The sequence below is a fragment of the Tachyglossus aculeatus genome, chromosome X2 (assembly GCF_015852505.1).
Source record: "Tachyglossus aculeatus isolate mTacAcu1 chromosome X2, mTacAcu1.pri, whole genome shotgun sequence".
NCBI lineage: Eukaryota > Metazoa > Chordata > Mammalia > Monotremata > Tachyglossidae > Tachyglossus > Tachyglossus aculeatus.
Window position 1 is genome coordinate 27,109,377 of NC_052100.1, and position 26,414 is coordinate 27,135,790.

The window sequence follows — 26,414 nt, forward strand, 5'->3', positions numbered from 1 at the left end:
TTACGCATGGTTTAAAAGTCGGAACGGGTCCCGGTGATCTTCTGAGGTAGAGACACGGACGATAACCCCCTAGAATGGGCAGGATCTGTGCTCCACGAGGGTTGCGACAATTCTTCATTCTCCCGTCCAACTCCCACGTGTTCGATGCACAATAAATACCTCGGACGGGGAGAGATCCTCTCATCGTGTGAAACCAGGGTCCCGTGAATCCTCTGCTTAGCCCGGACAGGTTAGCGGGAAGATCCTCCGTCTCACCCGAGTCACTTGAGGGCAGAATTGGTTTGGGATGAACATCGCCGGTCACTTACCCGTGTTGGCTGAAGCCCCGGGGCGGGTGGGGGGGACGCCTCCGGAAACCAACGGGCCAAGAGGCGCCTGGGAACTCCGCACCGAGTGAAAACTACACCAAAAAGTACTTCGTAATTTTTATTGATGGCATTTATCCCATGGTTTAACATGTTAATTATACTGTAATAAACATGGCTTTAATATTAAACTTTTCCTTATTATCCAAAGTCACCACAGTCCATTTCAGTAAATATAAAAATATATACTTAATACTTTGTACAATACTGGTTTTTGGTCCAAACAAAAATGGATCAGAAAAGCCAATAAACTCACTTTAAGAATTCCCAATTTTCTTTAAAGATTTTCTAAATGGATTTAGGCAACTTTGAATAATGGGATTTACATAATAAAATCTGAGACAATACTAAACAAAAAAAAAAAAAATATGTCGACACACAAAATTAAATCTTTCAAGTTCACAGACTTATGTTATGCCATAGGGGGGAAGAAAAAAAAAATAGGACGCAGCGGAACCAAATCGTATTTACACGGAGTTCATAATAAAATAACGAGAAGGCAAGACAGGTGAGAGCCGTGAGAGTTGAAAAGAGAGAAATCGCGTCTAATTAGGAAATGGGCCACGGGGGCGAACGGGGGCCGGGGCCCCGGCCGCTCTCCCTTAAATCAGTTTCCCTCGATCGGAAAAGTGTAGAGCACAATACATCCACCTCACTCACTTCACACATACACCAGCACGGACGCAGCCTAGAAACCATTCGTTTCCCCATTCGCTAGTCTATACAGAATCCCTCGCGGATATAATTACAGCTTGTCCGCGGGCGGTGCCTGCCACGGGGCCGGGCGCACATCAAGAGGTATGATACAAAGCCGTTCGCTGCGCGGGCTCCGGTCGCTTCGAGCCACGCCGGGCCGAGTCGGTGAATAAAGTTGCTGGATCCTAAAAGGACTATGCTTTAAGAACCTCCTGTCACCGGCTCTAGCTATTAAAAACAGAACATAATCCAAAAAAAAAAAAAGGGAGAAAAGAAAAACTTAAAAGGGAGGGGAGGAGGGGAGCCCCAAGGACGTCCTCGGGCCGTTGAGGCTTGGGCAGTCCCCCCGCCCGGGGCAGACGCAGGCACCAGCTGTGGCCAACACGACTGTCTCTAATGAGCCCGGATGTTTATTTTCGGCGCCGGACGGCCGTCTTTATCTTCCGCCCAGTGACCGAGCTTCCGGAGGCAGAGAACACGTTCTTGCCGTTCGTCCTGCTGGACAGAGAGAGAGAGAGGAGTCAGAAATGGCCAACCCCGCGGGGGTCCTGGGGAGAGGAGGGAAGACAGAGACAGAGCGTGCGTGCGCGTATGTGAGTAAATAAATGCAGACAAGTTCCCGTGAGCAGCGTGGCCTTGTGGACGGATAAAGCCCGGGCGTCAGGAAGTCCTGAGTTCTCATCCCGGCTCCTCCGCTTGCCTGCTATGTGACCCTGGACATAGACTTAACGGCTCTGGGCCTCAGTTACCTCGTCTGTCAACCGGGGATTACGACTGAGCGGGCTCTGTCCAACCCGATTAGCTACCCTGGTGCTTACAACAGTGCCTGGCACAAAGGAAGCGCTTAACCAATACTGTTTAAAAAAAAAAAAACCAACACCCAACCATCCTTGGGAGAGCCCTTACCCTACAGTGAAGGCCGGCGCCGGGTTGAAGGGGAAGACCGCTGTGCCGGAAGGCTGGGCCGAGGGGGCGTTAGCACCGAAGGTGAACACGCCTGTCGGGTTGTTGCTTGTGAAGTTGAAATTCGTCGTGCTGCTCCCAAACTGGAACACGCCGCCTACGGAGGTTACAAGCGGAAGCGCTGCAACTTTTGCTTTCCCCGGTCCCCTGCGCTGCTCTCTAAGTCATTGAGACTGTAGGCTTGCTGTGGGCAGGGAATGAGTCTTTCTTCTGTTGCGCTTAGTACAGTGCTCTGCACCCAGCAGGTGCTCAATAAATACGACTGCATGAATGAGTGAAGGTCCAAGGGCCTCTGCGAAAGTAATGTCGGGATAACCGCTCCCCCGATGGCCACTTAGGATGGGAGAATATTCCGGAAATTTCCTCTGGGCTCACAGCACTGCCCCGCCCGAGCTCAAGATGTTAAAAGGCAATCAATCCCCGCCTTGCCCTGCTGAGGCCTACGAACTAGGACGCCCCGTCCCCGGCTTTGAAAATACAGTCCCCCGGCCCAGCGGAAGCCCTCGCATTAGCAATGTGGGGGCAAATGGAAGTGGGCTGGGCCGGGAGAAGCAGAGCTGTGCTTCGGGGGACACCGGAGCGGGACCTTAGAAACGGGAAGAACGGACGCCGCATCCAGCAGAACTGGATGCCCCTTCCGGCCCAGGATTCTATCTATCCCCAGTGGATGGCATCCAAAGTGGTCTTGGAGGAGCAGGGAGATGGCTTCCCTCCTGTATCCTGATCCTTCGGGGACCAGGGACGGTGAATCCCTCTGAGCCCTGCTTGGGCCCGGGAGCCCTCTGATTTTTCTCCAAAGGGCACCGTGTTCCAGCTTCCGGGCAAACTGGCTCCAAGCACCACCTACCCATTTCGGTGGAGGGCAGGGGCGTGCCCATTATTCCCTTCCCCGCCCCCAGGCCTTCAATGATGCTTCCCCCGTAAACCCTCGCTCCACCCCCTGGGTACTCAAGACCCACCGGCAGGCGCCCCAACAAGAAGCGGGCCGCCCCAAAAGAAAGCTGGAGCCGAAAAATCCCCGGCCTGCTCCAACGGGAAGTGGGGCCCACAGCTCCCAACCGGAAGGTGCTGAAATCCAGAAGGCCGCCCCCACCTCTTTCCCCGCCCCCCCCGGCCGACCCAAACGGGAATCGGGGCACACTTACCCGAGCCGGAAGGTGCCGAGCCAGAGCCGAACCCGGCCTGCTGGCCGGGCTGCTGGCCGAAGGCCGGGGGCTGGCCGCTGCTCGACACGGACCCAAAAGTGGGCAGGGGGGCCCGGGAGCCGGTCGAAAACAACGACGTGGACGACGGCAGCGCCCCGAAGCCCGGGCCGCCGGGCTGGCCGGCCCCCTGGCTCTGTCCGAAGGTCGGGGTTTGGCTGGCGCCGAAGACCGGACTGGCCGAAGCCGCCGGAGCCCCGGAACCGAAGACGAAGGAGGAGGAACCTGGGGAAGTGAAGAGCCGACAGGCGTCACCATCCCGTTCCTCGGCGGGCACTCGGGGAGCGGAGTTTGCGGGGGTCAGCTCCCGTCTCCGCCTCCCTGCCTGCCCGCCCGCCCCTCGGGCTCAGTCAAACCACTGGAGCACCGAGAAGGGAGGAATTTGTGCGGTAACGTGCCCGACACGGTGAACATCTCCTTAATACGGACCATCTGCTAAACGGCCCAGAGAAACACCGTCCTGGGAGTCAGAGGACCTCGGTTCTAAACATTCGTCTGCTTTGTGACTTTTGGGCGAGTCCCTTCACTCCTCTGGGCCTCAGTACTCCCATCTGCAAAGTGGGGATTCAATACTTGTTCTCCCTCCTACTTAGACTATGAGCCCCTTGTGGGACTTTGTATTTACTCCAGGGGTTAGTACCATGCTTGGCACACAGTTAAGCATTTAATAACACAATTGTTACAAAGGATGCACGCATGCATGGATACACACACACACACATCGCCCCCCCAGCCCCCAAGATGGTTTTTAAATTCCCCTTCCTTGCAAACTCAGCATACACGCTCACCCTCACTGTAAAATGGGGGATTTGCTCTCCCTCTCACTTAAGACTGTGGGCCCCCAAGAGGGACAGTAAGCTCACTGTGGGCAAAGAATGGGTTTGTTATATTGCTGTACTGTCCTGTCCCAAGTGCTTAGTAATAGTAGTAATACTGATGATTATTACTGATGATTCCCCCTTCTAGACTGTGAGCCCACTGCTGGGTAGGGTCCGTCTCTATGTGTTGCCAACTTGTACTTCCCAAGAGCTTAGTACAGTGCTCTGCACACAGTAAGCGCTCAATAAATACGATTGATTGATGATAGCATTTGTTAAGTGCTTACTATGTGCCAAGCACTGTCCTAAGCGCTGGAGTACAGAGCTCTGCACACAGTAAGCGCTCGATAAATATGATTAACTTCTGAAATCTCTGTGCTTAGAACCGTGTTTGACTCACAGTGAGCGCTTAATTGACAAAAACCCAAAAGCACGGAAGCGAGGTGGTCTGTTCCCGAGTGGCTGGGCTTCAGCCCTACCCCCGACCCGCGGAGACGTACCCGCAGCGCTGGCCGTGGTGGAGGCGCCGAAGCCGAAGCTGGAGGTGGCCGGGTTACTGCCGCCCCCGGCCCCCGGCCCGAAGACGAACGGGGCCACCGCGGCCCCGGGCGCGCTGGCGGCGGCGGCGGTGGCGGACGCGGCGGCCGGCTTGCTCTCCTGAGCAAAGACGAAGGGCTGCGGGGCGCCGCTTTCCGAGGGGGTGCCGAAAGCAGAGCCGCTCACCGCGTTGCCGGCCTGTCCGAACAGAAAGGCGGCCACGGGCGGGTTGGCGGCGGAGGCGGCCCCGCCGAACAGGCTGCCGCCGCCGGCAGCCCCCGTGGTCGGGACACCGGGGTTGGAGGAGCCGCTGCTCAACAAACTTAACACCGGCTTTCCTGCTCCTTGATCTGCAAGACAGAAGGGACGGGGCGGCGGGTTAACGGCTGGTGGGTCGTGACCCCGGGAGTCTCGGGAGAAGCAGCACCTATGGCAAGCGTGCACACCCGGGGGCTAGCCGAAGTGCTCCACGAGGGCCCTCGGGTGCCCCGGCAGACGGCCGAGGGAAAGAAAGGGCCCGTCCACAGGGAACTCGGGTCTGCAAATAGGCTGCCTCTTCACCCCGGGGAGGATTTTCTCCTCCCGTGGCCCCCGAGGGTTCGGAGGCAAAAATGCCATCAGCCAGCCGCGGGCTCGTGCCCATTACAGAGGAGACTCTGGTGCCCACCCGCCGGACAGCGAGCGGGTCTCTCCGCGGGAAGCGGCGGCTTTGGCGCACTAGGCTTTGGGCCCTCTGAGGCAGAGATCCCTGCCAACCACCTGCTCATCCACCCACAGGGGACTGCGGAGGCGCCCCGGGCACCACCACACAACACGTGAACGTAGGGGGGACGCTTGCTTTCTCTTCACTTCTGACCTCGACGGTCACCGGCCCGGAACGAAGCCCGCCCCGGCCACACAGGCCAGAGGCCCGGAGCTTCTGAAAAAATGGTCTCTTGGGGCTCTGGCGGCCTGCCCTGGCCGAAAAAGAGCCCGAGAATCCCGACCCAGAGATGCACGCTTCCTGTATTTGCCTGCCTGGAAGACATCCGGCCTTTTCCCGGCTCTCCGTTGGTTTTTTTTTTTTTGGGGGGGGGGGGGGGTCATGGTTGGTTGATTCAAGGGGGATTGAAGCCGGCACCTCCCGTCCCCCGCACCTTAAAAATCGACTATTTCATTTCAGAAATCCTTCTCCTAGCCATTCATCTTCTCTCGGGAAGATGGACTGCATCCTGTCCCGCTTCCCTCTCTTCCTGACATTTGATCCCAGGTTGGAGACTGACTACAGCTAGGATGGGGAACACCAAGCCCAGGATGCCTCACATTTGGATGGAGAAAGGCCTCGATGCTAGGAGTCGGAACACCTGGGGTCTGATTCCGGCTCAGCCACCGGCCCACTGCCTGGTCAAAGTCGTTGACCTTCTCTGTGCCTTGGTTTTCTCATCTGTAAAACGGGGGTTCAATAGGTGTGCTCCCCGTTCCCTGGTAAACTCTGAGCCCCGCGCGGGACAAGGACTGCTGCGTGGCCTAGTGGATACAGCCCAGGCCTGGCACTCAGAAAGACCTGGGTTCTAATCCCGGCTCCACTACTTGTCTGCTGGGTGACTTTGGGCAGGTCACTTCACTTCTCTGTGCCTCAGTGACCTCATCTGTAAAATGGGAATTGAGGCTGCGAGCCCCAGGACCGTGTCCGACCCGATTTGCTTGGATCCATCCCGGCGCTTAGTACGGTGCCTGGCACACGGTAAGCGCTGAACAAACGCCACAGTTATTAGTATTATCCGACCCGAGGGTCCCGGGTCTACCCTGGCAGCTGGCCCAGTCGTCGGCACTCAGTAAGCGCTCGGCAGACCCCGCGATCGTTACTCCCACGAACCTTCGCTCAACAAGCGGCGCGGCGGCTTACCGGCTGGGGCGGCGGGCTGGGCCCCGAAAGCAAAAGTGGGCTTGGCGGGCGGGTCCCCTTCCTTCTCGGCGGGCTTCGCCAGGCTGAAACTGAACGCCTGCTTGGCCGGACTCTCGTCTTTGGTTTGCTCGGGATTCCCGAACGAAAACAGCAGCTGGGACTTGGGCTCCTCGCTGCCCGCTTTCTTCTTCCCGAACACCAGAGCGGTGGCAGAGGTGACCGGCTCCGGCTTTTTCTCCTCTGTCCTTCCCAGGCCGAACGCGGGGGCCGGGGGCAGGCGGGCGGCGGGCTCCAGGCCGCCGAAGCTGAAGCCTCCTTGGGCCACGGGGCCTCCGTCCTTACCTCCCTCCGACTTCGGAAACGAGAAGGGGGTCGTGGGTGCCGCCGAAGCCGGCTTGGCCTCCGCCGCTCCGAAGCCAAAGCCGCTCCCTCCGGTCTTGTTCTCGGAGGGCGGCGCGGGGGGCGGCGGAGACGGGCCCCGCCCCGAAGGTGAACCCCCCGGGGGCCGGTTTGTCGAGCTCCTCTTTCTTCTCCTGCGGCCCCAGGCTGGGCGCCCCGAACTGAAACCCGGCCGCGGGGGAAGGACTGCTTAACCCGGACGCCAGTCCGAAGGAAAAACCACTATCCCCCTTGCTGTCTTTTTTCACCTCTTCTGACTTCGAGTCGGAGGACGAGACCCCGAATTTGAAGTCCCCGACAGTCTGGGAGAACTTGAAGCCCCCGCTCGTGGGGTTGGAGACGGCCGAGTCGGACGACGAGGCGCCCAACTTGAAGCCCCCCGGGTCTCCGAACTTGAAGCCGGTCGAAGCGGCGGGGGCGGTGGGAGGCGGCTCCGAGGACGACGGCGGGAGTCCGAACTTGAAGGCCGGGGCCGGGGCGGCCGAAGAGGCCGAGGAGGTCGTAGGGGTGCCGAAGCCTTCGGAGGGGAGAAACAAATCGACGCTCAGCCAAATGGGTGAGAACAAAGGTGCCCGCCCGCAATCACCCTTCTTGATACGGAGAACAATCCCTCCCCGCCCCCCACCCTCATCCTACCAGCTCTGATCACCAAAGGACACCAAATCGCTTCCCCGCATTCTCTGCTGGGCAGAGAGGAGGTCTGGGGAGGCAGGCCGTTTCGGGCCGGATCCTTAAGGGAAGCAGCAATCAAGAGGGCTACGAGCCAACTGGCAACTTGCCAGCGACAAGGTCACTAGCCACGGGGCTCCCTCCGGAAGCTGCCGTCTTTCATTTTGGGGCCCCGGATGGCACCCCTCTGCCTGGGCTGGGTAACCCATCATTTCGTGGATGACTTTTGGTCTTGTTTGGCTTCCGGCAGCACTCAGACCCTAGCCGGTCTAGGACCTTAAAAACACGGCCAAATTAATTAGTGAGCCACTTGGTTTCCTTGAAAGGGGAAAGGGAGTGACGTAGCTGGGGTGATCTGTGCAGCTCGGAATGCAGGCGGAAGCCGTTTCTGAAACGATACTGGAAGACGGGGATTTCGGGAACCGTCAGGCGGGGCGGGAATTGGTCGGGGAAGGGATCCGTACGGCCGTGAAGTTCAGAAAAAAGGTTTTCCAAGGAGGAGGGAGAGAAACGGTAGTGTAACCACAATCAAAATCTGAACTTCGCAACGACCCTCTTTTTCTATCTGGGCAGGACGTCCCACGCACCCTTCTTCAGAGCAAAAAATTAGAGATGCGAGAAGTCCGTCCGCCTCATTGCCTTAACTCCGGGAGCCTCTCGGACAGGTTCAAATGTTTTACCAAGCCCGCGGACTTTTTCCAGAGAACCAAGAAACCCCTTTACTCTCCTCACTTCCCCTCCCGAGGAGATAAACAGGAAGTTAAGTCCGCGCAGCACGTGTCCTTCACAGCTGGCCCGACATGAAGGAGCACTTGCCCCGGAGGAGCAGTTCAGTGGCTCGTGGCCAATGATGGCCTTTCCACGGTCCTTCCCGGAGGTCACCGGTCTTAACTTTGGATTTTCCAGAGTTTTGCCTCATCCTGTCTTTCCGCCGGCAGGAGGGAGGCCGTGTCAAGCCACTGACCGCCCATCCACCCCAGGAAACCCGCGGGGAAAGGCTCCGGTTTCTGTCCCCGCCCTGTCCCGACCAAAGGGCGGGCGGGCGGTCAACAGCAAGAGACCGGTGCCCTGTCGACTCCTTACCTTTAACCTCGGGCTTCGTGCCCGGCTTTGCACTCTCACATGCTGCACACTTGGTGGACTCCGCTTTGTTTTGCACCAGGCAGACCTCACAGTCCCAGCTGCCCTCGGGCTTCTTGAATTTTTCGAATCCTAGAAATCCTCCTGAAGGGGCGGACCCAGCGGGAGAACTGTTGCTTGCCACGGGGGCTGAGCCTCCTGAAGAAAAGGAAGGGGAGAGATGAAGCCCGCACTGGGACGTCTGCCCGGGTTAGAAATGCGGGGTGGATCGGGAGGTTGGCGTTCCCACCGGATTGCTTTCCCTGCTTTGAGAGAAGCAGCACGGCCTAGTGGATAGGGCACTGGCCTTGGAGTGACAAGGCCCTGGCTCCTAATTCTAGCTCCGCCACTAGCCTGCTAATCCACTGTTGGGCAAGTCGCTTAACTTTTCTGGGCCTCAGTTACCTCATCTGTGAGTCCCATGTGGCACAGAGACTGTGTCCAACCTGATCAGCTTGTATTTACCCAGGCACTTAGTACAGTACTTGACACATAGTAAGCGCTTGACAAATACCATCATTATTTGACATCCAAGACCCACACACTCACAGCAGCAGTGCCGTGTTATCAATAGGGCACATCATTACAAGCAGGGAATGTCTGTTGTTCTACTGTCCTCTCCCAAGCACTCAGAACGCAGAGAAGCAGCGTGGCTCAGTGGAAAGGGCCCGGGCTTTGGAGTCAGAGGTCATGGGTTCAAACCCCGGCTCTGCCAATTGTCAGCTGTGTGACTCTAGGCAAGTCACTTAACTTCTCTGTGCTTCAGGCACCTCATCTGTAAAATGGGGATGAAGACTGTGAGCCCCCCGTGGGATAACCTGATCACCTTGTAACCTCCCAAGCACTTAGAACAGTGCTTTGCACGTAGTAAGCGCTTAATAAATGCCATTATTATTATTATTATTACTTAGAACAGTGCTCTGCACGTAGTAAGCGCTTAATAAATGCCATTATTATTATTACTTAAAACAGTGCTCTGCACACAGTAAGTGCTCATTAAATACCACGGTTAACTGACTAATAGCTCCCCGTGCCCTTTTGCACAAGGAATTTGGAGTTCGCTTTGTCCCACAAGATATTCGCTCGTGGAGAATAGCAATCTTGTTCCTTTTTGGGTCGTTTGGACGCCACTTGCTCCTTCCCCTCAGCCCACCAGGCTCCACACACAGGGACTCTGCTAGCTCAGAAAATCTGGAAACTGATCTTTTTCTCTCCTGACAAAGGATGATGCCGCTGAAACCTTCAAAACTCTCAGAAGGCGAGGGCCTGTGACGACTGACTGGGCCTGGGGCCCTCATCACATCACATCGCTACCTCTTTGGAAAAAAAGGGGGCTTCACGGCCTCACCCGTCATTCCATCCTCCCCCGCTCCATGGGGAATTGGGAAGAACGGCAGGGATCCTCAGAGAGGCACTCCCTGCACTAGGGTTGCAAAACTACTCGTTCCGCCCGGAGCCTGGAATAAGCTCAATACGAATGGACTGTTTTTCATTCTTTTCCATTCCATTTCACGCCTCCCCCTGCCAGTTTTCGCAGGTCCCCTTCGAACCGAGAAGCCGAGGACAGGATCCCACATCAGGCAGCTCGTCACAGACTTGCAGCTCCGGATGGTCCCGCCCAGCCACTTTGCCCTCTCCCAGCTGTTCCACCCCTGAACTTCCAACATCTCCTAAAACCGCCCTGGACAGATAAGGCGCAGAAGCCGGCCCCTGCCGACCGCTAAGTCCCAAGTGGTTCCCTCACAAATGAAGGAGCCCACCCTTCTCCTGTTTCTTGGGACTGTCTCGTCTCGGTTACCGGCTTCGCTTTATCGGATCCCCTCAACACTGCACATTACTAGAGCAAACGGGGTTTCTTTCAATCGCGTCCGCCGCCGGCTGCTACCGAGCCATCCTTCCTTCCTCCACCTTCCCATTCACAGGGGAGACCGCTTGGCACCGAGGGCGCCCGATGTGAGTGGCGAGGCAGAGTGCCAGGCGTCAAAGACACAGATATAAGTGACCTCACACTGCTGACCCGCTCAGAAACTGAGTAGACAGGATCAGAATGTCTCTCCTCAATGGGAAGGGGTGCATGTTAGCTGATGAAGACTTCCTCCTCTGAGCCCATATTTCCCTTCTGTGCGCCCTTAGACATGGATTTGTACCCTATATCCTCCATACTCTCAGCCCTGCATCAGTTATGTACATATCTGTAACACGCAACAATAATAATAATATTTGTTTATCACTTACTATGTGTCAAGCACTGTTCTAAGCACCGGGGTGGATACAATAAAATCAGGCTGGACCCAGTCCCTGTCCCCCATGGAGCTCACACTCGTCATCCCCATTTTCCAGATGAGGTCACGGGCACAGAGAAGCGAAGTGACTTGCCCAGGGTCACACAGCAGGCAAGTGGTGGAGCCAGGATCTATCTCCCCTCTAGATTGTAAGGTCCCTGCGGACGGGGAATATGTCCACCAACTCTGTCATACTATCCTCTCCCAAGTGCTTACAGTATTCTGCGCACAGTAAGTGCTCAATAAATACGATTGGTTGACGAGGGCACTGAGCTAGGGTAATCGTTCCTCAGGTGGAGGTTCTCCGCATTGTCCAGGCCCTCGGACTGGCAAAGTGCCCTGTTAAATGACTCATTTTCAGGCTCCGAGAAAGAGAGGGCACCGCCCCCACCAACCAGGGACACAGAGGGAAACGCTGGCCGCCACGGCTCTGACTTCCAACCGTTCTCCCGCTGGAAGGGTGGAATTCACTTTGCTAATAAAAAGCAAAGAGCTCCTCATGAATCACTCCACTGTGCGCATTTCTTTACGGCCGGCTGTGCACGGGGGATCCCTGGTCCCTACGCGAGCCTTTCACAAGCTGTAAAGAAGTCCGACTAGCTATCGAGCGCGAGTGATTTATACCACGCTGCTCCCAGCCCGTTCACGTAATTTCCTTGCGGCTGGCCGGTAGCTCCCGGCTGGAAGAGGTCATTCGGCATTCCTTACGGCGTTTCTCGGGGGAGCTTGGAACACCGGGCGTCAAGAGGCTTGCCGAAGATAAACCAGACAGCTTCCCGGCTCGCTCAGTACAGCGATCTGCAACCGCTAGACGCTCAATCGACACTACCGACCAACCGATTAGACACCACAGCGCCCAGACCGCTTACCCGGTTTCTCTGAACTACAGGCCACACATTTGCTGTCTTCCGCCTTGTTCTGCACACAGCACACCGGACATTCCCAAGATCCCTTGGGCTTCTTGAACTTGTCTCCGAACCCCAAGGTCCCGGAGGTGGCCGCGCATCTGGGGGACGAGGTCGTCACGGCCCCCGAACCCTCCGAAGCCACCGGCAACGTGAGGGCGGGTTTTACGCCCGTCCCGGGCTTTGGGGTTTCGCAAGCCACGCACTTGGTGGCTTCGGGCTTGTTCTGAACTAAGCAGGTATCGCAATCCCACGTTCCGGCCGCTGGTTTAAATCGGTCTCCGAAGCCGACCGTCCCGGCGGCGGGTGGGGTCGGTTTGGCCTCGCTGCTCGGAGTGGCACTTCCGCCGGGCTTGGCGGGATCTCTCGGGGGCACTCGGGCCGACTGACAGGCGACGCACTTCCCGTCCGTGACTTTGTTCTGTAACAGGCACGAGTCGCACTGCCACTGAGCGCCGGCTTTTCCGCTCTCTCCGAATCCCCCTCCACTCGTGGAAAAACTACTTATTGCGGGTCTCGTGTAGACGACTGTGCTTGTCGCGGGGGGCTGGGAAGTGGGGAGAGGGCTTGCCTTCGGAGAGGTGAAGCCTGAAAACAGAACCGTACGGTAAGGACCTGGTGACCGAGGGACATGGTCCGTTGGAGCAAGGAAAGCACGACACAGGCGCCTATGACCCTTCCATCCAGCTGAGGCTCAACTTCCCCCGACCGTCCCCGTACCACAGTGGCCCTCCCTGAATCCACTCCTCCGTTCTTCATTTTGTCTTTTTTACGATATGTATTAAGCACTTATTATGTGCCTGGTACTGTACTAAGCGCTGGGGTAGATACAAGATAGCCAGGTTGGAGGGTCCCTGTCCCATATGGGGCTCACAAGCACAGTCCTCATTTTATAAATGACGTAACTGAGGCACAGAGAAGTGACTTGCTCGAGGTCACCCAGAAGACAAGCTGGGATTAGCCAGGCCTGAGCTCTATCCGCTAGGCCCCGCTGCTTCTCTACTCTTCAAGGGTCTTCCTTTCTCCCACCCCGAACGACAACTGTCCCCTCTCAGGAAGATGCTCAAACACAGATAGCTAGAGATGGACAGTACCACGGTACCCACTTTGGGAAACACTGTTCCAACTCCCGGCCAGAACCAGCTGGGTGGGTGGCTTTGATTAGGTACGGGACTGCACGAGTGCATTTCTGAATACCGGGATTTTCCATCACCGAGGCCTTTTTGTTGGGTCTTACCTGGGCTTTTCAGAATATCCAGCACACTCCCCTCTTTCAGAGATTTTGCAGGCTTGAAAGGCCCCTCATAATCCTCATTTTCTTTCTTATTGCTTGTGCTATTTACAGCAGTTATATCTGTCGGGAATGGAAACAAACACATTTATAGACTGCAAGAAAAATCACCAATTGGAGAACAGTGGTGAGGAGGTCTTTCGGGCAAAGGTGGAAAACCGAAGGCAGGTTCGGGGTTACAGAGCGCCCTGGCCTTTGGGGACGGGGGGCGAGGATACTGAGGGGAAAGTCTGAACTACAGAGCGGAGCAGGAAATAAAAGTTCCTGGAATGGCAACCGAATATTATCGATGAGGGGAAAACGGATTGTGAGAAAGACAAAAAATACTGGGGGGCAGGGCAGGCGGGCGTACTACATTCCCTCTCAGACCTTTCTCAAGAAAACTTGGAAAGCACAAAATCCTGCCTTCGGCTTCACCAAAACGGAGAGGCCTGGATGTAGAATTACAGCAGACGCAGGCGTACGGTGCACTGTGCAAAATGTGGTTCCACTCCAGAACCAGATGGCCTTTCAGCGGGTGAACTTTTTTGAGATTTACTCCACTACCTGCAGTAACTAATCCTAACCTCTGACTAAAGGGCCTGAATCAGAGGAGGGGAGGAGGGAGAGGAGGAGCAGGAAGACACGGGGATTTCCAGAACTGTCCCAGCCAGGAAGCTAAAGAGCTTTAACAATACAGTCACAGAGTAAAGGCACCTTCCTCCTAGAATCAATCAATCAATGGTATTTATTGAGCGATTACCGTGTGGGGAGACAGTACAGTATAACAGATTTGGTAGATACGCTCACTGCCCACAACGGGCTTAAAATCTAGAGGAAATGAGTTTGTTTGGGAACCTCTCTGACACAAGGAATCTGCCCGGCCTTCCTTCCAAAGCAAGAACGGATACAGAAGGTGAGAGAACTCTTCCCAGTCAAATGATTCCCGGGTTTCACTTAGGGTGGGTGGGTCCAGTCTCACACCAAATTTTCAGGGACGGGGAGGAGAGGAAGTGGGAGATGCAGAGGAAGAACTCGTGAGCAGGGAACCTGCCCACCGTCTCAGTTATACTGTACTCTCCAAGTGCTTAATTCAGTGCTCTGCACCAACTAAGCGCTCAGTAAACACGACTGATTGAAGGAGAAGCAGAAAAGGGGAGGGGGGAAAAGGAGGGCAGTCGGGACGGGTTAGGAATTGAAAAGGATCTTTATCCTGGTTTGTGGTTGATAATGCCAACAAATATTACAATTGAAGGTGTTGTCTCAAAAGAGCCGAACAGCTTCTTGCTGCCAAAGCATCCAGCAACCTGATCACTGGGCGTGCGACTATATTTCTTAACAGCCATTTAAACTAATAAAAAAAGAAAGATCTGTTTTGAGGTTGATTGGGAAAAGAACTTTCTTAAAAACCTGGCATCTGCAGACATTCTGGAGTCATTCTGACTTTCCTTGGCGAAAATAAACGGATTTAGAAAGCCTTGATAGTTAAAACAATCCGCTGACTTTTCACTCTCGTTACAGAATTATACTCGGGAGGCTCCAGAAAAGAGGGGGGATATGGAGGGATTGGCCTCGCAGCTCACAGAATTATTAAATGCCGTTGCCAGATATTTTATAGCAGATTCTCACTGATGGAAATGGTGAGAATCGGAGCTGTCATGGCAGCAACACGCAGCTCTGTAAATGCCATTCATCATGAGTTCCTAAAGAATCTGGGACAGGATCCCAGTTCTAATGGAACACAGCTGCTTAGACTAATGAGCATTACTCACTCGGTTATCATTCCTGTGATATTCCCCGAAGATCGGAAATGATTTGAAATGACTTTCTCTTTCACAGGCATGGGCTCAGTAGTACATGCACCTCGTTCTTTCTGAACTGTCTATCTACACACACACAACCAGAGCCCCACAGTTTGGGGTTGTGATCTAGGGGAGTTCGCGCGTGCATGTTTTTTTCTTTTTCTTTTTTCCGACGCTGCCTCAGGCTGCATCCTGTCAGGCGTGACTCATCAGAACAGCTCTCCCTAACTCTGCCCGCCTTCTAGTCCAAAAGGGGTAGTGAGAAGAAGCGGGATGGCATACCCGACTGTACAAGCATTTGTATGACACGGCATTTGTACATCTGGGGAGATCCTTATCTTTGTGCCTAAGTGTGGCCCAGAAGGCGGCTGAACTATCAACGCCTTTGGTGCATGACGCTCCCTTTCTCACAATATAGAGGTTGGACTAGAGTAAAGCAGACAACAAGTTTCAGGGGGAGTCTGTTTTCTTGCTTGTTTTCTTGTACTGCAAGACAGCTGGCAGGTTTAAGGTGCCGCCTGGGCTACCTCTGCACCCCCTCTGCAATCGATCCATCGATAGTATTTATTTGCTATGCGCAGAGCACCGTACTAAGTGCAATCCACCAGAATTAGTACCCAAGTTCCCTACCCAAAATGAGCGGATAGTCTAGATGGGGAGGGCGGCAGCAGCCCTCGGCTCCAATTTACCCCACTTTCCCGGAAAGGCCACTGGGTTCTTTTACGACTCTCCAGAGGGATGTAACTCTTTGGGCTACGTATCCACAGGAAGACTCCAGACGCCTGCTTGGAAGGGGCTTAACTGAACACCGAGGTCATTTTAGAAGAGAATTTTCAATTAGACGTAAAACACGTGCAAGTGGATGAAGCCTACAAACGGATTCAAAACACACTCCCATCGCTCAGTTCACTGCAGAGTGGGAAAGACTGAGGTCTCCTGTCTCTCTTTTTCGGTCCCAGGAATAATAATAATAGTGATGGTACTTATTAAGTGCTTACTGCATTTATTAAGTGCTTAGAACAGTGCTCTGCACATAGTAAGCGCTTAATAAATGCCATCATCATTATTATTATTATTACTATGTGCAAAGCACTGTTCTAAGCACTGGGGAGGTTACAAGGTGATCAGGTTGTTCCACAGGGGGCTCACAGTCTTCACCCCCATTTTACAGATGAGGTAACAGGCACAGAAAAGTGAAGTGACTTGCCCAGAGTCACACAGCTGACAATTGGCAGAGCCGGGATTTGAACCCATGACCTCTGGCTCCAAAGCCCGGGCTCTTTCCACAGTGGACTGAGCCACTCCATTTGCCATCTCTGAACTCACAGGGAGTTTGATGATAGCAGCTTCCCTGAAGGAAAGCGTTTCAGGCCTTGGTGCGGTAGAGTGAGGCTTCTGTAAGAATCGAGGGACTGAGTAGTCCCAGGTGGGCCAGACCTGCTTCCTAGACCTTCGCGGGGACCCGGATCAATTAACACCAGACTCCGATGTCTGTCTAATAAAAAAAATCTCCTAGGCTAGTGCGCTTTGCTCCTTGCTTGCCCTTAAGCGCATTAAGTGATGGAATCCTCTCAAGGAGGAAAAACAGCACGTCGGCTTTGGATCGTGAGCTCCAGGATGAAGCTGGTGGCTGTATAACCCGTTTTCACCGACGGTCCTTACCGTCGGTGTAAACGGCTACCACGCTTTTACTGATGGACGTTAACTTCTACAGCGTCCAAGACCCACTCAGCTCTAAGGTGGATGCCTATTAAAGCTCTGGCCGGCAAAGCATTATTCAAAACCGTTTTTTGGTTTGGGCAGACGAAGATCGACCGCTAAAGTACCAAAACCTATTTTCCAGCGGGCTTCAAATGGGGGCGTGGGAGGGTTTTTCTCTGATTACCTGTACTACTTCTAGTTGGCTGTGACGAATTACTGGAGCCAGGAAGTTCTGCCGACTTCACAACAGGTACGCTAAATGTGAATCCAATCTGTGAGAAAGGTGGGGGGGAAAAGAGAGCCGATAAGTAACGACACGGGGCACTGTTCTCCGTCTCCGTGGATATACGAATTGAAAGCCTAGGACGGAAAACGCATCAACGAATACGAAACCCAGGCCTGAAGCTAGAAAGTGAAGTCTGAGCGGAGTCCCCACCTGCCACAGGCATGACAAAAACCCATCCGATGGGCAAACTCTTGAGGAGACGGTGGGTTACCTCTCTGCCATCCCCTGCCACAAGGTATCAGGACCCTTCACTAGGGAAAGGATCACCGAGCCAGGCCTACCCCTCCCTTTGGGCCAAGTACCAGTCTGTCGGTTCATAAATACCCACTCCCTTGGCACATATTAAATGCCTCCTTGCAGACGCACCCGACCATCTAGTCTCGCTGCGCCTGACTGACCACGAATTGGTTCTAAAATGTTTCCAAACGAAGCCACAAAAACCACACACCAAGGGCAGGCAGCGCACTGTTCAAGTTGCCATGCAAAAGGAAGTCGGAAGATACGGTGCAGGCACAACTTCTGGTGGACGGCGAAAAAAGAATCAATCGATTCTATTTATGGAGCGCCTATTGAGCACAGGGCCAGGTGTTTGGGAGAGGCTAACACTCTTAGTAGACTGACCACTGCCCTCAAGGCGCTTACGAACTAACAGGGGTGAGAATCAATCAGGTTACGAGGAAGAAGAGAGGGAAAACGGACTAAGCTGGTTGCCAAGGGCCACGCTGGCACAAATCTCAGTACAGTGCTCTGCAAACAGTAAGCGCTCAATAAATACGACTGAATGAACGAATGAAATCTCTCTCACCCCCCAATCGCTTGCTCTCCGGGAGCCGCTACTTACAGATGACGGAGGTAGCACTTCTGCCTCGGTGGATTTTACTATAGGAGATGAAAATCTGAACACAGGACTGCCAGGATTACTTGGAGGGGTTGCCTGTACCTGGGTTTCAAAAGGGAGAAAAAAAAAATTTATGAGGGATGGGGAAAAAAAACTATATAGAAAAGAACATGCCAAAGGGACCGCTTGTTTTGTGGCTTTGATGAATGTCTGCTGTAAGAGCTCTTTGGAATATCAAAACACCATAAGGCTCCGCTGCAGTCCACCAGTGGAATAATCTGCGCTGTGGGATTGGAAAGTTCATCAGCTGGGGTTCGACGGCCCTTTCGTGGGAACATAACAGTGTCTGGAAGGAATCATTTATCCCCTGGGAGTGATTCACCTGAGGGACTGTTTTTCAATTTCGATGATAATTTGATTATCATTTTCCAGCTACTCGGCAACGCCGCTGGCGTCCAATATGCAGTACGAAGAGAGGATGGAGGAGTACAAGCGCTCAGTAGAGTACTCGGCACACAGTGAGTGCTTAATAAATACCACTGAATGACCGATTGATCAGTGCAAGGAGTACAACCTCACCTTTTGAGTCAGACAGCACTACCTTGCACTGTTCACTTTTTGGGGTCAGAAGCTTGATCCCCCCATTTTTGGCATGTAGGATTTGGCTCACTTTACTGGGGTTCTGCTTTTTCAGAAGCAATCCCCCAGGGTGGTCCATTAATAATAATAATAATAATAACGGTATTTGTTCATTCATTCATTCATTCATTCAATCATATTTATTGAGCGTTTACTGTGTGCAGAGCACTGGACTGAGCGCTTGGGAAGTATAAGTTGGCAACATATAGAGGCGGTCCCTACGCAACAACGGGCTCACAGTCTAGAAGGGGGAGACAGACAGCAAAACAAAACATGTGGACAGGTATCAAGTCATCAGAATAAACAGAAATAAAGCTAGATGCACATCCCAGACTGAGCCCCCTCCTTCCTCTCCCCCTCCTCGCCCTCCCCATCTCCCCCGCCTTACCTCCGTCCCCTCCCGACAGCACCTGTATATATGTATATGTTTGTACATATTTATCACTCTATTTATTTTACTTGTACATATTTAGTCTATTTATTTTATTTTGTTAATATGTTTTGTTTTGTTGTCTGTCTCCCCCTTCTAGACTGTGAGCCCGCTGTGGGGTAGGGACCGTCTCTACAATGTTGCCAACTTGTACTTCCCAAGCGCTTAGTCCAGTGCTCTGCACACAGAAAGCGCTCAATAAATACGATTGAATGAATGAATCATTAACAAAATAAATAGAATAGTAAATATGTACAAGTAAAATAGAGTAATTTGTTAAGCTCTTACTAAGTGTCAGGCACTGCTCTAAGCACAGGGGTAGATACAAGGTAATCAGGTTGTCGCACCTGGGGCTCACAGTCTCAATCCCCATTTTACAGATGAGGTAACTGAGGCCCGGAGAAGTGAAGTGACTTGCCCAAAGTCACACAGCAGACAACTGGCGGAGCCGGGATTAGAACCCACGACCTCTTTGACTCCCAAGCTTGGGCTCTTGCCACTAGGCCATCCTGCATTACAGCATCAACGCTCTGCGAATTAGATATCCTTATGTCGTCTCTTCAAGAGAGAGCAGAGGCAATGGAGGCCCCAAAGCTTAGTTGCGTCCCGCTCCCACAATTTTTTAAAGCTGAATTGCTTGCAAAACTCCTGCTTTTAGCATTTTGCATCTACACTTTGAGTCTGTACCCTGCCTCTCTGAGTACCTTCTCAAGATTGGGTTCCCTTTTCACTGGCTTATTTTAATTTTCTTAGATTTATTCCCAGGAAGAAGTGAGGAGTACCTAGCCAGTATTACCCCAGTGCACGACCCAAGCCACGTGCTAAAAAAAAAATTCAAAACCAAACCAAGAACATACCACCAAAACCCTCCCGCTTCCTCTTTCCCAAGAGTCTTTTTGGACTGATCCTCACTGAAATAAAAGGGTGAAACATTCTTTTGTTCAGAATGTCTCAAGAAAATATGATAAAAGGGGCGGGGGTGGGGGAAAGGCAAGCTTTATTCTGCTTCGTTTTTTCACCCAAACTGCAAAATTACCTTATTTGCCGAGGGTTGTGCCATCCTGACGGGTGATGAAGAGGCAGTAGTACTAGTAGGGGAACAAAAGTTGAAGCTGGGCAGTGAAGTTGTACTAATTGGTAGAGAGATTTTGGGGAGCACTGGTACCTCCGCGTCCTGAAATAACATATTGTATTCACTGCATCATTACTTATATTCACTTATTTATACATTTTCTTAGGTATAAATATATTTATATTTACTTAGATTCAATCATTACCGTCCCGGTTTTTAACCTCCAATAACTACTCCACCAGTTAAAATGAGCTCAGGCAGCAGAACCGAATAAAAGCTGAGGGCATCAAATAAATTTAGGGGAGAGCGATGACCACGTCACCCAAGGACTTTCCACGTGTCAGTATTTTCAGCTATCCTGAAGAGGAACCCCACCCCACCGCTCTCGTCTTCTAATTCCCGAAAAGTTGCCTTTTACTCCAGACCAACACATGAGCTTTCCACAGTACACCCATCGATCGATGGCATTTATTGAGAGCTTACTATGTGCAGAGCACTGTATTGGGCACTTGCGAGAGTACAATACAACAGAGTTGGCAGACATTTCCCTGCCCGCAGCGAGCTTGCCACTGGTAAATGATGTTTATACAAATACGCCGAAAAACAGAGGAAGAAATTTGGGCCTTTCCAGTTCTCAGAAGCCTTCGCAAAAGTCCTAACTTGGGTGACGTGCTTAAAAAACAAAATTAAGTTGAACAAATCCCAGCGTCCCTCCATTTTTAACTAAACATTCTTAGGCACTCTCCCGTTGGATTGCTATTTCCTGGAGCAAAAGGAAGAGGAAAGTCAGAGCTATCTACATCAGTTGTCAAGACTCTATACACAATTATATACTCTAGATCAATCTGTCTAGATATACTATTTTCAATACTTCACTACTTTTCTCCAACATCTTGGAGCCCCCGCCTCCAGCCTGTGTTTCAAGAAACTCTCCAAACTTCAATCTGCTTTTGATTGTAAATGTCAACTGGTCCACTTTAAAGCAACCGCTCTACGACAATTTTAAAACTGTGACAAAGCCACAACTCTGTAAGATCAAAATTACTCTATTAGCGATAGGCATTAAAAGCGTAATTTCCAAGCTGGCACTCTGGAATAGGTTTTTCATCTTCACTACAAATGAACTCACACATGGAGTTGTAGGTCTAGTAGAAACAGCAGTAGTAAGTGCTTTTTGTGTGCAAAGCACTGTATTAAGCACTAGGAAAAGAAACCTAGGAGCGAATCAGGCACAATATTCGGCACATAGTAAGCGCTCAGTAAATACCACTGACTGATCCTTTAGCCCATAGATACACATCAATCAATCAATCGTATTTATTGAGCGCTTACTGTATGCAGAGCACTGTACTAAGCGCTTGGGAAGTACAAGCTGGCAACATATAGAGACGGTCCCTTTCCCAACGGTGGGCTCACGGTCTAGAAGGGGGACTAGGCCATAAGAGGTTAACTCCTTCCAGGCTAAATGTCTTACTTTTATATTTTTCAATCAACTGCTAACCCATCATCATCATCATCAATCGTATTTATTGAGCGCTTACTATGTGCAGAGCACTGCACTAAGCGCTTGGGAAGTACAAATTGGCAACATATAGAGACAGTCCCTACCCAACCCAGTTATATTCCTATCTCCAGCTGGAGGCAACCTGTCAAAACCCCACGAATCTAGAGACATGCCAAAACATTCACCCAGGACTTCCCATGACGGCTTTCTTTAGCAGGCATCTGGAATTTACAAATAGTATTTCAAGAGGCCAGTTGTCCCCCATGACTGCTTATGCTAGATATTAAATCCATACTCTCCTTTTAAACAACAAACGTCGCAACAGGATGTCGCCAACAAGCAGTCGGTGTTCGCCCGCTGCCTTTCCCCACACGTTCAGCTTGCCCCATCCTCCACCAGAGACGGGAAGAACGGCGGGCGGTCTCACCTCCCGCGCTTGAGGCTTCGTCCCGGGCCGGGTTTTCTCCCGCCTCATCTTGCCGCCGCCGCCCCCTGCTCCGGAGGATAGTCCGTTGGCTGGCGTGCCGAAGTCTGGGTAGGAGAAATTGCTGAATGGACGAAAGGAAGAGCAGGATTAAATGGTGAGTTCCACAGCTTCGGCTCCAGTACTGTCTACCCCTTGGGAAACTTCCCCAGTCAGGGCAACAAGACTAGAGGGGGAAAACTCAATTCTCCATTAGCTTGTCCCCACTCCAGCGCTTAGTACAGTGCCTGGCACACAGTAAGCACCTGACAAGTACCATTAAAACACATAAAAGACTCTCTAATGGGAGAAGATTTGATACCTCGAAAGTCTCGGTCCAATTCCTTTGCCTTTCAGTAATTTAACCCTGTGGCAGAGGGGTGAAAAACCCAGCTGGGCTGTCTGGACCCAGTGGCTCTGAGATTTACAGATTAAAAAGTCGCCAAGAGTCAGAGAACAAAAATACTGAATGGGAAAGGTTTGCAATATCCATCAATGGCATCAACTCTCGAGCAGGGCACAACAGGATGAGTACGCACTATCCCTGCCCTCAAGGAGTTTATACTCTAGTAGGGGAAGACAGGCACTAAAAGGAATTACAAGTAGGGGAGGCAGCAGAGTACAGAGTGGTTGCCAATGCTTAGATATTACAGAAATGCTCAAGTGGCAGGGGAGGGGAGAGAAATGGGGTGGGGAGATGACCGACTAAGCAAGGAAGGCTTCCTGGAGGAGAGGGGCCTTGAACATAGAGAGATCAGTGGTGACAGAAGCGAAGGGGAAGTTCCAAGAAGAAAGGAGGGTGTGAACAAGAGGTTGGTGGCGAGAGGGAGGTGCCTATCTCTCAAAAAAGGTGAAAAAGGTTGCTGTTTAGGATTGTTTTCTCAGATACCGGTTAGGAACCCACGAGAGCACAGTAGCTATGTTACATCAACTCCAGAGTCATTTTTACCTTTCATGTTGTTCTGCTTTTTGCCCCAGGGTGAGAGCTTTCTCCCGCCCGACCTGCAATACAAGAGAACATACTTTTTTTAAAAACTGCATTATACTCCTCTGCTTTATACCGGGTCGGACAGACATGGTAATTTCCAAGAAGCAAAATCTCCTAGTACGGTTCCCTGAAAGGCTGGACTGCTTTCCGATTTTTCACGGCTATAGATTGCTGCTGTCGGGCACGATAAAAGAGCATGTTGGCTTTTGTGATGTCAGTCCAATGCAACACCAGGTTTCAGGGAGCACCTTCCTATTCAACCAAGCTCTTAACTTCCAAGCTAATAAAGGGCGAGCAGTAGTAGCCTGCAAACTGGAAGAGGGGGGCAAGAAAAGCAGCTGGCTGGACCACGCTTAATGGGGTAAATCACGAGTGGAAAGAACTACCACATTTGGCAGCCTGCAGATATTGCAGTGTAGGTGATTAGAGGGCGGCTACTGAAGCCCTAAGGACACGAAACCTCCGCTGTCCATGATGGAGACTCGGTCGTGGTTTACAATTCTGTTAAGGGGGTTGCTTTTTGCTGTTTCTTTTTTTCTTACTGGTATTTGTTAAGGGTTTACATGTGCCAGGCACTGTACTAAGCGCTGGGGTGGATAAGGGTTGATCAGGTTTGGACAGTCCCTGTCCCACGTATAGGGCTCAGTCTTAATCCCCATTTTACAGGGGAGGAAACTGAGGCCCAGAGAAGTGAAGGGATTTACCCAAGGTCACAGAGACAGGGCCGGGATTAGAACCCAAGTCCTTCTGCCTCGCACGCCCGTGCTCTATCCACTAGGTCACACGACTCTCTTCCAACTAGTGGCCCTTTGGTCGTCTAGCTTGGACTCCCTCCACAACGGGCCGGTGTCACCTAGCTCCTGAGAAGCTTATCCTATTAGGTGGTCGGCAGCCCGAGGGGGTACAGGGGGTGCCAGGACGTGAGGACTGGGAAGGCCCTGCTGAGAGCTCACCTCCTCCAGGAGGCCTTCCCAGACTAAGCCCCTTCCTTCCTCTCCCCCTCGTCCCCCTCTCCATTCCCCCCATCTTACCTCCTTCCCTTCCCCACAGCACCTGTATATATGGATATATGTTTGTACATATTTATTACTCTATTTATTTATTTATTTATTTTACTTGCACATATCTATTCTATTTATTTTATTTTGTTAGTATGTTTGGTTTTGTTCTCTGTCTCCCCCCTTTTAGACTGTGAGCCCACTGTTGGGTAGGGACTGTCTCTATATGTTGCCAATTTGTACTTCCCAAGTGCTTAGTACAGTGCTCTGCACATAGTAAGCGCTCAATAAATACGATTGATATTATTAAGTCGTTTCCGATTCATTGCGACTCCATCGATAGACTTTCTCCAGAACATCCTGTCCTCTCCCATAATCCGCAACCTTTCTAAGGGTTCTTCCGTTATCCTTGTTACGGTCTCTATCCATCTAGCTGCCGGTCTGTCTCTTCCACATCTTCCCTGGACTTTTCCTAGCATTAGTGTCTTCTCCAGAGAATCAGTCCTCCTGATTTGGTGAGGAAGGCTAGGTGGCAATAAAACAAAAGCTGTCCTAACCGCCAGATCACAACCGGAGAGACCAAGGCGTACAACACCTATGTCTAGACTGGAGCCGTGTGAACTAGTGGAAAGAGCAGGGACCTAAAACCTGGGTTTTCATCCCGACTCTGCCACTGCCTGCTGTGTGACCTTGGGCAAGTCACTTCACTTCTCTGTGCCTCAGTTTCCGCAATTGTAAAATAGGGGTTCAATATCTGTTTTCCCTACTTTGACTGTGAACCCCTTGAAGGCAAGCGTTGGGTGTCCAACCTGATTAACTTGTATCTACCCCACTGCTTAACACATAGTAACCACTTAATACCTATATATATGTATATATGTTCGTATGTATTTATTACTCTATTTATTTTATTTGTACATATTTATTCTATTTATTTTATTTTGTTAATATGTTTTGTTTTGTTCTCTGTCTCCCTCTTCTCCTCCACTGTTGGGTAGGGACCATCTCTATATGTTGCCAACTTGTACTTCCCAAGCGCTTAATACAGTGCTCGGCACACGGTAAGCGCTCAATAAATACGACTGAATGAATGAACTTAATAGCAACAACATCAGTGCATGATGGTCTTCAAGTCAAATTTGGGGGGAATTTTTTTTTAATGGTAATTGTTAAGCGCTTATGTCAAATACTGTTTTAAAGTGCTCAGGTGTATCCACGTGAATTAGGCTGGACACATTCCCTGTCCCACATGGGTCTCACAATTTACACAGGAGGGAGAACAGGAAAATCTAAAGCATGGAGAAGCTGAGTAGTAATAATAATAATGATGGTATTTGTTAAGCACTTACTTATGTGCAAAGCACTGTTCTAAGCGCTGGGGGGGATACAAGGTGATCAGGTTGTCCCACGTGGGGCTCACAGTCTTAATTCCCATTTTAAAGAAGAGGTAACAGGCACAGAAAAGTTAAGTGGCTTGCCCAAGGTCACACAGCTGACAAGTGGCGGAGTCAGAATTCGAACCCATGACCCGGCCCAAAGTCACACTGCAAGCATTTGGCCGAGCCAGGATTAGAACCTGGGTCCTCTAACTCCCATGCCCGTGCTCTTTCCACTACGGCACGCTGCTTCTCCAATTCTAATAACATTCAGCTCACTAAAATCTCACCCAAACTTCAGTAGTAGTAGTAGTAGTTTTTATTAAGCACCTACTGTGTGCAGAGCACTGTACTCAGTGCTGGGAGATAACATACAGGTCCCGGTCACCCTACGGGACTCACAATGAAAAAAGATTTCTAATAACACCAGAATAGAAGCCTGTGTGGTTAGAACTCCTACTCGGAACATTATCCCTCTCTCCAACACCTCCCCCACCTGCCAAAAAGGGAAGATTTGCCTTCCTTAAATATCCCTTCACTATTTCTGTGGACGGCCTCCGACTAGCTAAGTTCCAAAATGAGATCAAAATACCTACGCGTGGTCTTCCAGTTTCGGTCACATCTCAACTGACAGCTTGCTAGAGGCAAATGCTGTCAAAGGGATTGGCTCTTCCTCCCACTTCTTAATTTCAGCATATAATTCTAAGATGGAGAGCCGAGACCGCATTTTTTTTTTACTTTTTAAGTGGGGGAGGCGGCAGGGTTCTTTTGGTGCCTAGTACGGGATTTCACTCAAAAATTGACACAATAAATATTGTTTATTGGGGCTTCTCGTGCTTCTAGAGAACATTGGCTTTCCCTTCACCCATATGGAAATCATTTATCGCTGGAGCTCATCCCCAGATACACAGTACGTGTTTGTCCGTGTGTACGTGTACGCGCGCATACCTTTAAAAAATTCCCACCACTAAAATACCCTACCGAGGGACCGAGGGATCATTTTCACGAGTCCGACTCCTATCTCTTAGGGAGAAGGAAGATGGGGAGAGAAAAGAAAGGTGAAGCTGAAGGGTTCTTTCTAGCCTCCTCGATCTGTTCAAACAACGGTTTCTATTTGGAAAATATTTCCAATGCCTAAAGCGCAATTCCATTAAAATAAATTAACTTATTACACTGAATTACTTTCGCAGCTGCCGGCACACGTTTC

The 26,414-nt window shown here is 51.5% G+C and overlaps 1 protein-coding gene across 1 annotated transcript in view; it reads right to left on the minus strand.

Annotated features, from left to right (window-relative positions):
* Positions 1-416: 416 nt before the first annotated feature.
* Positions 417-26,414, minus strand: part of NUP153 (nucleoporin 153) — a 56,625-nt gene continuing 30,627 nt past the window's right edge. Inside the window, 14 exon segments of the mRNA XM_038770728.1 lie at positions 417-1,556; positions 1,968-2,121; positions 3,170-3,451; positions 4,545-4,931; positions 6,467-6,915; positions 6,917-7,382; positions 8,618-8,812; positions 11,805-12,428; positions 13,078-13,194; positions 16,798-16,885; positions 17,741-17,839; positions 19,843-19,980; positions 21,810-21,930; positions 22,795-22,847. Coding sequence (XP_038626656.1) covers positions 1,472-1,556; positions 1,968-2,121; positions 3,170-3,451; positions 4,545-4,931; positions 6,467-6,915; positions 6,917-7,382; positions 8,618-8,812; positions 11,805-12,428; positions 13,078-13,194; positions 16,798-16,885; positions 17,741-17,839; positions 19,843-19,980; positions 21,810-21,930; positions 22,795-22,847 — 3,258 coding nt within the window. The 3' untranslated portion in view covers positions 417-1,471.